The sequence below is a fragment of the Hibiscus syriacus genome, unplaced genomic scaffold, assembly GCF_006381635.1.
Source record: "Hibiscus syriacus cultivar Baekdansim isolate YM2019G1 unplaced genomic scaffold, ASM638163v2 tig00111427_pilon, whole genome shotgun sequence".
In the NCBI taxonomy this organism is placed as follows: Eukaryota; Viridiplantae; Streptophyta; class Magnoliopsida; order Malvales; family Malvaceae; genus Hibiscus; species Hibiscus syriacus.
This window is the reverse complement of record NW_024063088.1, coordinates 2,515,265-2,527,588: the sequence shown is the minus strand read 5'-3', so window position 1 is coordinate 2,527,588 and position 12,324 is coordinate 2,515,265. Positions and strand designations below refer to the sequence as shown.

General features: G+C 36.5%; 1 protein-coding gene and 1 long non-coding RNA gene across 2 annotated transcripts; both read left to right on the top strand.

Moving 5' to 3' along the window:
• The first annotated feature begins 522 nt into the window (after positions 1-522).
• On the top strand, positions 523-4,390 carry LOC120162977. Its single transcript, XR_005519599.1, has 2 exons — positions 523-650; positions 4,265-4,390. It is a non-coding gene; the product is annotated as an uncharacterized LOC120162977 (long non-coding RNA).
• Positions 4,391-8,384: 3,994 nt separating this feature from the next.
• Positions 8,385-9,658, top strand: LOC120163127 (putative septum site-determining protein minD homolog, chloroplastic; the record flags this gene model as incomplete). Its single annotated transcript, XM_039173130.1, is given in 3 exon segments — positions 8,385-9,064; positions 9,066-9,097; positions 9,100-9,658. Coding segments are annotated over 3 exon segments (1,026 nt in total), but the record flags the coding sequence as incomplete, so codon positions are not given.
• Between the last annotated feature and the right edge of the window lie 2,666 nt (positions 9,659-12,324).

Sequence of the window (12,324 nt, the reverse complement as noted above, 5' to 3'; positions counted from 1 at the left end):
AAATTTTAAAAAATAACGATGGCACTTAAAAGTAACGGAAAAAACGTTAAACATATATTTTTAGCAAAAAATCTTTAAGTACCCAATCGTAATTTGAGATAGTTTAGGCAGTAAAAGTGTATTAAGCCTAAAAGAAATATAGACATAAAAAAGCATATGGCCGTTTCCGTAATTTTAACTGACTTCCAAGGGCCAGTTCAAAAATCTCGTCCTTTTCAATCCAAATTCTTAAGCAATTTGAAAACATTTTAAAGGAGAAGGAGAAGGAGAAGGAGATTCCGGGATTTGAGCATTTCGAGTCGGAAAAAGGAATTACTTTACTTGCCACTGTGGTGTGGCGTAAGAAAATCCCAAGGAGTACGCAAAAGCAAAGACTAGAGAGTCCAACTCTTTTCTTTTGAACGGAATTGAATCGTTGGAGTGGGAGCTTTAAGTGTGAAAAGAAAAGAAGAGAAGGTTTTGGGAGACTAGGTCTAGAATCGAGAGAGAGAGAGAGGCGTTTAGGTTTTTGAAGTTAAGATGACAGAGGTGAAATACATATACGATGTGACCAACAGTGGATCCGATAAAACCAACACTACCATTCTCCAAATCAACAAGATCTTCAAGGACGGAATAGGCCTCGCGGCATCTTCCACAGCGCCGTTCAGGTCCATCTCTTCTTCCACTTTCGCTTTTCCATTACTTTTTTTACTCCTGTGCTTCTGTGAGATCTAGGGTTCTTGGTATGTGATTTTTTTATCGGTGTTTAATTTCTAGGATTTAACTTGTTCAATCTATCCTGAATAATTGACGCCGATTTTACAAGATGTTTGGTTCTTGGTTCTCATTCGAGTATTGCTGCATATTGTAGATAAAAACAATGTTAAAAAATGGCGGTTTTTAAATCTGGTTCGGTTAAAGGGTTAATTTCAACTTCAAGGTAGCTGGGAAGTGGAAAAGAGAATGCCTGTAAATATTTATAGTTTCCCTATTTCTTGGTAGTCTGTTTTATCATTTAATTTATCTAGTTTACCTAGTGAACTCTAGAGATTTGCAGTGTCCTCAGAAGTGACCAAAGTGTTACAGACCAGAGGACTTTACTAAGTTTTAAGTTGAAATTTCTGCCGTTTTTTGCTGTAGAGGGTTTTGCAACGAAATGATTGGTTTCTGTTGATTATTTGTATCAAGTTTATTTTTGAAGAACTTATAGAAGATTTTCTCTATGCTTCGACTAAATTATGTTACTGATGAAACGCATAGAGGACAAATTATTTCTTATTCTTGCAGTCTTGGGTACTGGAAATGGCTGCTTCCCTTTTTGGCAAATTTAGATTCATTTGTCATTAGTCTCATGGATAATCCTTGATATTTTCTTGTTTTCTATAGTCTAATTTTTTTATACCCATAGTTGTAAAAAGGCGCCTTAGGCGCAAAAGCGCAGAGGCTCACTGAACGGGGATTTTTCAACACTAAAGCGAGGCACATAGCCTAAGCGCACCTAGGCTCAGCGAGGCGGTGCAAGGCTCTGAGGAGCGAGGCGGTGCAAGGCTCTGAGGCGCGAGGCTCAGTCGATGCGCGATGTGGGCTTAAAACCTTGTGTTCCTTCATCGGAATCCCCACTGGGGTTTGCAAATCGGGCCTCGACTCGAAGAACTCAATGATTTTCTTGTGTTTCCCTGTTTTTCCCTCTCATGTAGCTCTTCAGGAAGGCTTTGTCGACCTCGAGTTTATTGGTCGACTTGGTGTACGTTAGCATGTTGAGTTAGGGTGAAGGTTGGATCTTGGTTTAAAAAAGCGCGCATCAGGCGCTTGATGCGTGATGCGGCCATTGCGATGGTCAAAACGCATGAACTAGGAACCAAGTATCAAGATGAAAGAAGGGGTTGACGCCACAAGTATAAAATACTTGCTAGTCGATAAAAAGTCACCAGGACTTAAGAAGATGAACTAGGAACCAGAAGTATCAAGATGAAAGAAAGGGGTGACGCCACAAGTATAAAATACTTGCTAAGTCGATAAAAAGTCACCAGGACTTAAGAAGAGAATAATCTCACTTTAATTGAATAAAAGGTCTAGTTACAAATGAAATATGTTTTCCTATTTAGGAAATGGAAGGATATGGGCCGAATGGTTACAAGAGGTTTCGGCCAGCCATTGTGCCTCTATAAAATGACATAATTTAATTACAAATAGAGAGGATGGTTCGGTTTAAATGAAGAAAATATCCTTTGGCCGAATAGTGCTTGTACCCTTCAAGTGGTGCAAATTAGAGAAAGGAGTGCTTGGCCGAATGGTAAGAGGACTCTTCATCTTGGCGCCTAAATGAAGTCACACGCCTATCACATGGTGGTCTGGTCACAAGGCGTGCACATGGCCTCTCTAGGATGCTTGGGTGCCTTGCGCATAGAATTGATGGCTGGTCATGGTGCTCCATCTTGGGCGGCATGTGTCTCCTTCCAAGCTAGCTTGAGTTGTTGAGCTAGCTAGCAAGGAATGGGGCTGTTTATGAATGATCTTCCTAGCCGAGTCCTTTTGGCTCCATAACAGCATGTTCAGCTACATTCAGCTACCTTTGTCATCACTTTTAGCAACTCAGCTTCAAATAGTCCAACTAGCTAAGTTTAGCTAGCCTGAAGCTTCTCCAGCTGAATCGAGCTTCCCTTAGCATTCCATGAGCTGCCTTGTACTTTGTGAGCTGTTGTGAGCGTATGTGACTTCCAAATCGTCACCAAGCTACCTCAACGTGCATCATACTCCATTGTACCTATATGTGCAAGGAAACAAGGTAAGTTCATGATATTGAGCTAAAACGAGCTAATACCTTGCTGCCTTTTGTTTATGGTAATGTGAGCTAAGTATGATGTCATGAGCTAAGTATCATCTCCTATATGTGTAAGATAATGTATAAAGCCTAAGAGTTAATATGATGCAAATAAACTAATGAAATGCAATATAAGTATGCTGCCTTGATATATATACTAATCATGCTTATATGATAATAAAACTATCCTAACATGTTTAACATATTAAAATAACATGTATAATATGAATTCATACTAAGTTATTCTTTAGCTATTAAAACATTATATAACATAACATTAGAGAGTGTTAAGTTATCAAATGAATCAAAAGCTTCAAGACACTTAGTTAAGAGCACTTCCCTGAATTGTTTGGCCCTTGACCTAGTAATGGGACCGTGTGGCATGACCTCCGGATCTGGTGTAGACTGACTATATCAGCTGAGTGGTGGAAGTGGGGTCAGGTGAAGGGACAGCCATTGGATACGGCGGTTCACGGCAGCGATGGATGGGTGTTGTTCATCCTCCGATGTCTTATTTGGATTCATTTCTCAAAGAACAAAAAGGTCGGTGAGGGGGATTTTGAACGGTGGTTTGTCTTCGTACGAATAAGAAGAAATGGAGGAAGTGATTAGTGAGTAATTTTAAACACAAAAGCTATGGTAACGTGTCGTATTTTGATTGGCGGGAAGAAAAATCTTTAGTTGTCGCGGGTACTGTGGGAATGGATAAAGTCATGACGTGGAACGTTTGTGACCGGTTGATGTGGATATTTGTTTATATTAATTTAATGTAATTAAAATTTTACCTCAAAACAACATTTCTATATTTTACCTTTTCTAAATAATTAATATAAAATGAAATGTCTAAATCATATTTAAATTAATTTTTGATGTTTAATTTTTTTATTAAAAATAAGTGTATAATGTTTCTTCCGTTACACTTTTAGGTTTACTATTAATAAAAACGTGAGTGACATTTCCGTTTGATGTGATGATTATCAGTGACTTTATTTGATGTTTGTTATGCATGTTGGATGCTTTTGTTAAACTTAGTACTTGATAATATTGGGTATCTATTTGAGTTTGATTGCATTAATATACATGTATTACAATTTTTGGATATCATGCGCCTCGCCTTTGTGAATCCCGCGCCTTTCATGCCCTTCGCGCCTCAAGGCTCTAGGACTTTGCACCTCGATGCGCCTTGAGCCTGATAACTTTGTTTATACCAAATCTGTAATTCATAGGATCAGATACTCATGTATGTATCATTGTATCTGAATATTTTCTTACAGATGTCATTTGACATATTAGTTACCCTAAGTGAACATTTCAGACAGTATTTATGTGGTCAGGTTTGGCATCTGAGATGGGTACACAAATATTGTTGTCAGCTTCTCGTGACTTTCTTTATCATAAATTTTATTGATGCTTTACTTCTCTAGTTTAAATGTTTAATAACTTAATTTTCCCTGTTGGTAGGTATATGGAGAAGAGGAATGGTCTTTTGGCTTCTGTGAGCATGGGTCTGGGGTGTTTAATTGTCCTTCTGGAAAAAATCCAATGTATACATATCGTGAGTCCATGGTCCTGGGAAGAACTAACTTTTGTATATTCAAGGTAAACCATCTTGCAGGAGCTTGGTAGAAATGGCCGGAAGTTCCTACGATTTGTTATCCAAAAATTGTACCACTTCTGTGATGAGTCTGCGAAAGGCTTGGTTCTATTAACTTACGGTTCCCTATATAAGTTTTTCCACCCACTCAGATGGTCAAATTCTTTAATATAGCCCTTTTGTTGAACTTTCAAGGAGCGCCGGGGGGGATTTTTCTTTGCTATTTTTATTTTATGAATAGCATGATACTAATACAACAAACCCGCTCTCAGATGGTCAAATTCTTTAATATAGCCCTTTCGTTGAACTTTCAAGGAGAGGGGGGATTTTTCTTTCCTATTTTTATTTTACGAATAGCATGATACTAATACAACTCTTATAAAAAAAAATGATACTAATACAACAATTAGGTGCCTCACCTTTGTAAGTTGGGCCTGGCCTTTTGCTTGATATAAGTTGTAGACTGTTGGGCTTAATGGAGACGGTTAATTTGTGGGTGCTAACCATGACCTTAGTCCTTTGCTTATTCTGTTCTATGTATCTGCCTTTTGGTGATAAACCTGAATATCAACTACTTAGGTTTTGGCTTGGGCTACTTTATTCTCAGTGGTTATGAAGCTAAGGAAAATCATTTTACTTTCACTTGTTCTGCTGGCCCATATCTGGCTGTATTTTGATGAGATAAAATGTGATCTCTTAGTGTGTGCGCGAGTGTGTTTCCCAGTGGGTTCATTTCAACTTACAATGGCTTGCTATTCTTACAATTTTAACAGGCTGGGTCAACCGTTTTGCTAATGCTGGTGACTCTGCTATAGAAATAGCAGAAAACACAGCCTTACGGGTGAGTGACCCTTCTTCAGTAATGATTGCATAAATCAGCTGAAAATCTCTAAATTTCTAGCATCAAACAAGCTATGCATGCTACCATATGTTCACATTTACTAGGAGAATCTGTTCTTGTCATTGCTTTTCTTCTTCCTATTAATCACTTAAGTGCGAGTATTTCTTGATGTATTCAGGTGTTATAACTTTTATGGACCAATTGTCTGTTTCATAGGCTTTGTGTTGGAAGCGTTTGCCTTAAAACTTGCAAAATAGGAAAGTTTGTTTAACATCTGATTGTGAGCTGCATTCCTATCCTGATATTGCAAAGATAGAAAATGCTTGCATAGTACATTTCCATAGTCTTTATATTTTATATTGAGCATGTGTACTGACAAGCAGGAGGCACAAACTGAAAATTGCAATATGGTCAGTGCTTGAAGTTTGAAACCTTGCTATGTTCAGTACTTGAAGTTAGTGTACTGTTAATTATTGCAGTTGAGACAAGCCAAGACGGAGATAGTATCAGCTAGCAAAGTGGCATATCGTTTTCTTGTGGGTGTTACGTCTAGTTCTAATGGTGGTAATGATAGCCCCGGCAACTCAAACAGTGGAAGCCCCCGTTTTCAAGCTTGGTTTAAAAACCTCGTCACAACTGGTGCCAAACCATCTGGCAGCTCTGAAGTTGAGGCTCAGGATGGCAGTGCATTTCAGCAGCATTGGCAACAGAATTCCACACGGACAATACCTCAAAATTTCCATGATTCGGAAAGACTGCTGTGAAAGAATTCACAAGATCCTGAATGACCGTGGAGACAGAAGTAATGGCATGACATGGGAGTGGGAATGATTGCTGGAAGAATTGATTGTTTTGTAATGGTTAAAACTCTGGATAGCCAATGAGGATGTCAAATGTAAAATGTTTCACTTGTCCTCCAAACTGAAATTTTATCATGCCTCGTTGAAAAGATTATCTGAGAACCCTTGTGCTTGGGCAAGTCTTCATTCCAACTACAGGCTGCCATTTCTGTAGGTAATATTTGAAACTTTCCTATGGCACAGGCCTGATTGCATTTTACCCATGTGTTCTTTTCCACCAAATGCTTGGATGAAACGCTGACACACTTGTATAATAAATGTAAAACTGAAGCATGGAGAAAGAGGCATGGAAGAAAGCAAAATTATATATATATATATACATACATACACGATTTTAGAAAATTTAAAACCAAAGAAACTTCAATAATGTCATACATCTCAAAATACAATTATTTTAAAATCTAAATAATAAAACAGTGTAGTTTAAATGGATTGGTCCTGTTCTTAGTGCGAAATCATAAAGAAAGACAATTAATTTAAGCTAAAAAGATTATGAAAAAAAGATGCGACTATAATATTAAAAGGTTTAACATTTTAAGTTGGATGTTATTTAAAATGTGATAATATTTATAAAATTCTCTATTGTAACTAGGGATGACAAACGGGTACAATTTCGTGGATTTCGTACCGTATCTGCTCCAATTGGGCGGGGATGGGTATAACTTTAGTGGGTAGTGGCGGATGTGGATTTAGAAAGTGGCACCCTTCGCGGGTAATGGGTGGATGATGGGTTTGGACCTTACCCCCCACATCCGCCTCCCACTAAATACCCATTAAGTTTTAGACCATTATGAATTTATATATAATTTTAAAGACTAATTTATAAATCTTAATATTGTATAAGATATAACTTATAATTTAACCAAATATCAGGGATAATTTAACTAAATGAACAATGTTGAACGAGTTTGCTGAATTTGTAGAGCAAAATAATAATGCAATTTCAAAAAAATATGATTTGGACAGGTACTTAGAAATTGTCAACATACCACTTGTTGATGATTTTGATATTTTTAATTGGTGGAAAACAAAAGAAAATAGTTATCCAACTCTCCAACTTATAGCAAAGGATATTTGAGCATTCATTTCTCTACTATCCCATTAGAATATACATTCAGTACAGGTGGAAGAGTAATCAGTCCTTATCGTAGTCGCTACTTTTGGAGACGATTGAAGCATTAATGTGTGCTCAGAATTGGCATTGGACCGATATTAAAGGTAATATTATTTAGTCTATGTTATTTGTCAAATTGTGCTTAATTATCTTATTAAAGTTTATTTACTAACTTATATTAGTTTTGCCTTCTATTATATATAGGTAGTATTGAATTTAAATTGGAGTGCTCTTAATTGGAGGAAAGAGATAATGATGATTGTAATATTGGAGTGAAAGATGTCACAAGTATTGCTTGAAATTTGAAAATGTTGTGCCAAAGAACAAAAATATTATGTGTTTGTCATTTATGTTTCTAAGCTTTAATTATGTCTTTTATTATGGTGTTTATGTACTTTAAGATCTTTGTTAACACTTAATTCAGATAATCCTTGATTTATTTTATTATGCTTATTAATGGACGTGTTTGTTTTATGTTGTTGCTTATGTATAACTTAATGTTGCTGTCAGGTGGATCTAGCCGGGTACGTCTCCAGTTGGGTAGTGGGTGTGGGGACGAACATAAACGAACAACACAAACAAAAAAAACTTATTCGAACACAACAAACGAATGTAAAAAAGTAAACAACAAGATAAAAACTTAAAATTCATTATATAACCGAAAACTTTAGAGTTAATTTATTCGAATACGACAAAAACAAACATAAATAATAAAACTATATGAACATAATAAAGTCTTAAAGTTAATTTGTTTAACCAAACAATCTTCTTGAAATCCAAACACTTCAATAATCTTCGTAACGTATTCAACTTGCTCTTTGTTTGAATAAATGAACGAACATAATGAATATGAACGAACATAAACGAACATATAATCGAACGTTCACGAACGTAAATGAACGAACGAACCATTTGTTCATGTTCGTTCATTTAATTAAACGAACGCAAAATCTTGTTCATGTTCGTTCATTAATAAATAAAAAAGAACTTACCGCCGCACGATTCATGAACGGTTCGCTGAACGTTTAATTCATTTACAGGCCTAGGTACCATTACTCGGGTAAACAATTGTCGTCCGATTAGGGTTCTCCCCACTTGGACGGATAGGATGTAGATCTCAACCGTACAATGATACGGGTCATAGTACAAATTCCAAGCGTAAAATAAAATGATATCCTCCTTCTCGTCTTCCTAAATTCCAAATAAACAATGCTCTCTTTACGACTCTTCCCTCAAACCCTAATCCCACTTTTCCGAACCCCTCATTTAAACCCCTTTCAAATCCGCAAACCCTAAAGCCTCCAAAACCCTACTCAAAATCGAGGCACGCCCCCATTTCATCTGTCCTTCAATGGAACAGAAAGCCCGAGCTGGCGGGGGAGACGCCGCGCGTGGTGGTTATAACATCCGGGAAAGGCGGCGTTGGAAAAACGACAACCACCGCTAATGTCGGACTTTCCTTAGCCCGCCTCGGATTCTTCGTGGTGGCAATTGACGCCGATGTTGGTCTCCGTAACCTAGACCTCCTCCTAGGTCTCGAGAATCGCGTGAATTACACTGTCGTCGAGGTACTCAACGGTGATTGCCGGCTGGACCAAGCATTGGTTCGAGACAAGCGTTGGTCCAACTTCGAATTGCTTTGCATTTCCAAGCCCAGATCGAAACTCCCCATCGGATTCGGCGGGAAAGCGTTGGTTTGGCTAGTCGATGCTCTCAAAGCGCGCGAGGAAAGGTCTCCGGATTTCATACTAATAGATTGTCCGGCGGGGATCGACGCAGGGTTCATAACGGCAATAACTCCGGCAAACGAGGCGGTTCTGGTGACGACGCCGGACATAACTAGCTTAAGGGACGGATAGAGTGACGGGGCTGTTAGAATGTGATGGGATAAGGATATCAAAATGATAGTGAACAGAGTAAGGACCGATATGATAAAAGGAGAAGATATGATGTCAGTTTTGGATGTTCAAGAGATGTTGGGGCTGCCATTGTTAGGGGTGATTCCCGAGGATTCTGAGGTCATTCGAAGCACCAATAGAGGGTATCCGCTTGTTCTGAATAAGCCGCCGACCCTTGCAGGATTGGCATTCGAGCAAGCTGCTTGGAGGCTCGTTGAGCAGGATAGTATGAAGGCTGTTATGGTCGAGGAAGAACCCAAAAAGCGTGGCTTCTTCTCATTTTCCGAGGGTAGGGGACAATGAAGTTGATCTTTTAAGAAGTTATGTACAGTGAGTTAAGGTTAGTTTGCCTTTGAATTCTTGCTATTTATTGATTTGAACTTGGTATATAGCTAAGCTTGTAGAGTTGGGTTTTAGGTTTTGTGTTTGTTGATTCCAGATGAAGTTTATTCAATTGCATTGTGGGATTGTCTGAAAATTTTGTCGGTGTGAATTGTTCTTGCTTGAAGGTTTAGTCTTCTTACCTGTTGAGTTGAAGCATTTTAATTGCTCAATCTCTTGAATCTGGTCAATGAACACCAAAAATCATTTCACGCTCAGAATCTTATTCTTTTGGAGTGAATTCCTCTAGTTTATCTGATTAGGTACGAGAAATTGTTCTTATCTGATGCCTTGGTATATGGATGATTCAAATTCTAGCTGATAAATGATTGGATTTCATTTAGTATTCAAATACAACTCTTGCTTGTGCCCTAAAACTAAGGGTGTAAATGAATCGAGTATGAACGAACAAAGTTATGTTCGTGTTTTGTTTATTTTTTAAGGTGTTCATGCATTTTGTATTCTTTTAAATTTTCTGTATCGTTTTCGTGTTCATTATTCATTTTTTGAAGGTATTCCTATTCCTTCGTTTATCGTTCGCGAACATTCGTTTAATATTTGACAACCAACACTCTTTTTATTCATTTATTTGCAAGTAAAAAAAGGTGAAATTATGCCATTAGTCCTTAAGTTCCTAAGGCTTTACAGTTTGAACTCCAAAGTTTATTATATTAATTTAGTTTCTATCTTCATCAATATTTAAAAAAAAAAAATAAATAAAAGAACCAAGTAAACGAGTCGATAAACGAACTTATAAATAAGCCAATAAATGAGTTTGTTCGTGAAAATAAACGAACTGAACACATCTATTTGTGTTCGTTCGTTTATTAAATGAACATAAAATTTTTGTTCATACTCATTTATTTAGCTTAATAACCGAACATAAACAAACGTTATAGGAACAGTTCACGACAGTTCGTCAAACACTTTGTTCATTTACATCCCTACTTAAAATTCATCTCTGTTGTGAGTTGATATTTAATGCAGAATCGATACTGTTTCACATTATATGCATTTAAAATCTAGGAGCTTCACTGCACTTCATGGCCTTCAAAGCAGAGTACAAAGTTTCTTTGTTTTGGCCGACTAGATAACTTTAGAACAAAGAGATATGCAGTAGGCACCAACTATGTCATTCACTTCTTCCCTAGTTTTAGATTCTGCAGTTTAGACCGTGAGTGTGTAGTAACTTTGCTTCCATCGAACTCTCAAGAATTATATGATGCCATCCCGTGTATGGCTGCTTGTCATTAGATAGTTTTCCATATACCATAGTTATCTGTACCATCTTAGGGATGATTACCTGCGTTGAGGGTCGGAAAACGGATAGTTAGAGCCCTTGGATATCTCAGCAACCAGTTTCTTCTGGGTTCACTGAAAGGATTTGAAGAGAGGCAGGTAATGAATAATAATAAGATTTGGATTGGAGATCCAATCAACCCAAGGGGCTCCTAAATATGATGCATTAATCTAGAGCTGCCATTAGTTATGAACACATAAGATGTCTATGCATTGCTTGATAACTACGCTCTTCAGTAGCAGTGTGGGAGCATCTTGGTTCGATGAGTGGCAGCATGGTATGGTCTGAAAAGGATAGAATAAGTCATATAATGGCACTTTTAATTTCTGGTTTCGGTTCCATAAAGTCAAAAACCTCTGTACTTCATGCTTTCTCAACTTTAGTGCATATCTGTTTCAGTCCAGTGCAATTATCATATTAAATTTGCTTTTCGTAATGTTATATTTTAAAGGATTAATTTTCATGCTAACCCAAGTTAAATGAGGTCAATGTTGATGTTGGAAAAAAAATGGAGAAATGGGGATCATGATGAATTCATTAGGGAAATGGGGTGAAAGCTACAGTGACATGTGGAACTTGTCACCTAATGCCGACGATTTGTTCAACTCGTCACTTAATGCTGATGGCTTTCGTTGGATTTTTTTTTATTTTCTGACAATAAATTATATCCTTGACATATGTAGTGTTTGAGTCTGGGATCTTAAGTAATAATAATAAATCATTGAACAATTAAGTCGCTTGATTCGTGCCAACAAGCTTAAACTTGAATTAGAAGGCTGGGACGAAATTATGTGTTTACAATATCGTCTGATTTTAAATAACCTATCTAAAATTATATAAAAAAAGTTGACATGATAGATGTAGAAAAAGTAAACCACACGGTTATATGCTTATCTGTTGATAACAAATTATAGAATTTATAAATTATAAATAAACTTGTCATATGATAACAAACAAAGGTTAGAAATGTCGCTCCAAAAATATTTTTCAAATGCAAAAGTTAAAATTTTAACTTTTGTGTTTAAGATGAAAAGGTATTTTTCAAACTTATTTTTGAATCCAAAAATCATATGTTAGCATTGTTTATTACTCCAAAAGTAATTTTGGATCCAAAAGTCTGTTCAAATAAAATCGAAATGGGGCTTAGAGACTTTCATGGTCGAGTCACTTATATATTAGATTAATACACTTCATGTTTATTCAAGCACAATATTAACATCAAATTTTGTCCAAATTCGTCCATGTTTATAAATAACTAAAGCATGTTTTTAACTTGTCCATATTATTATTTTGTTATTTTAAAAAATATTTTTCTTTTCATTAAATTTAATTTTTATGTTATATTACAATATTGTACATTATAAATTTAATTTATATGATATATAAATAATATATAGGCATAGATATAGTGCCATTAACACGTGATTAGATAATCACTTTGATCTTATTTTTTTTAAGTATTGTAGCCCTCAATATTTCATTTTAATTGAATAATTCTTTCTAGTGCTCATCAATAAAAAGGCCACTATTTTA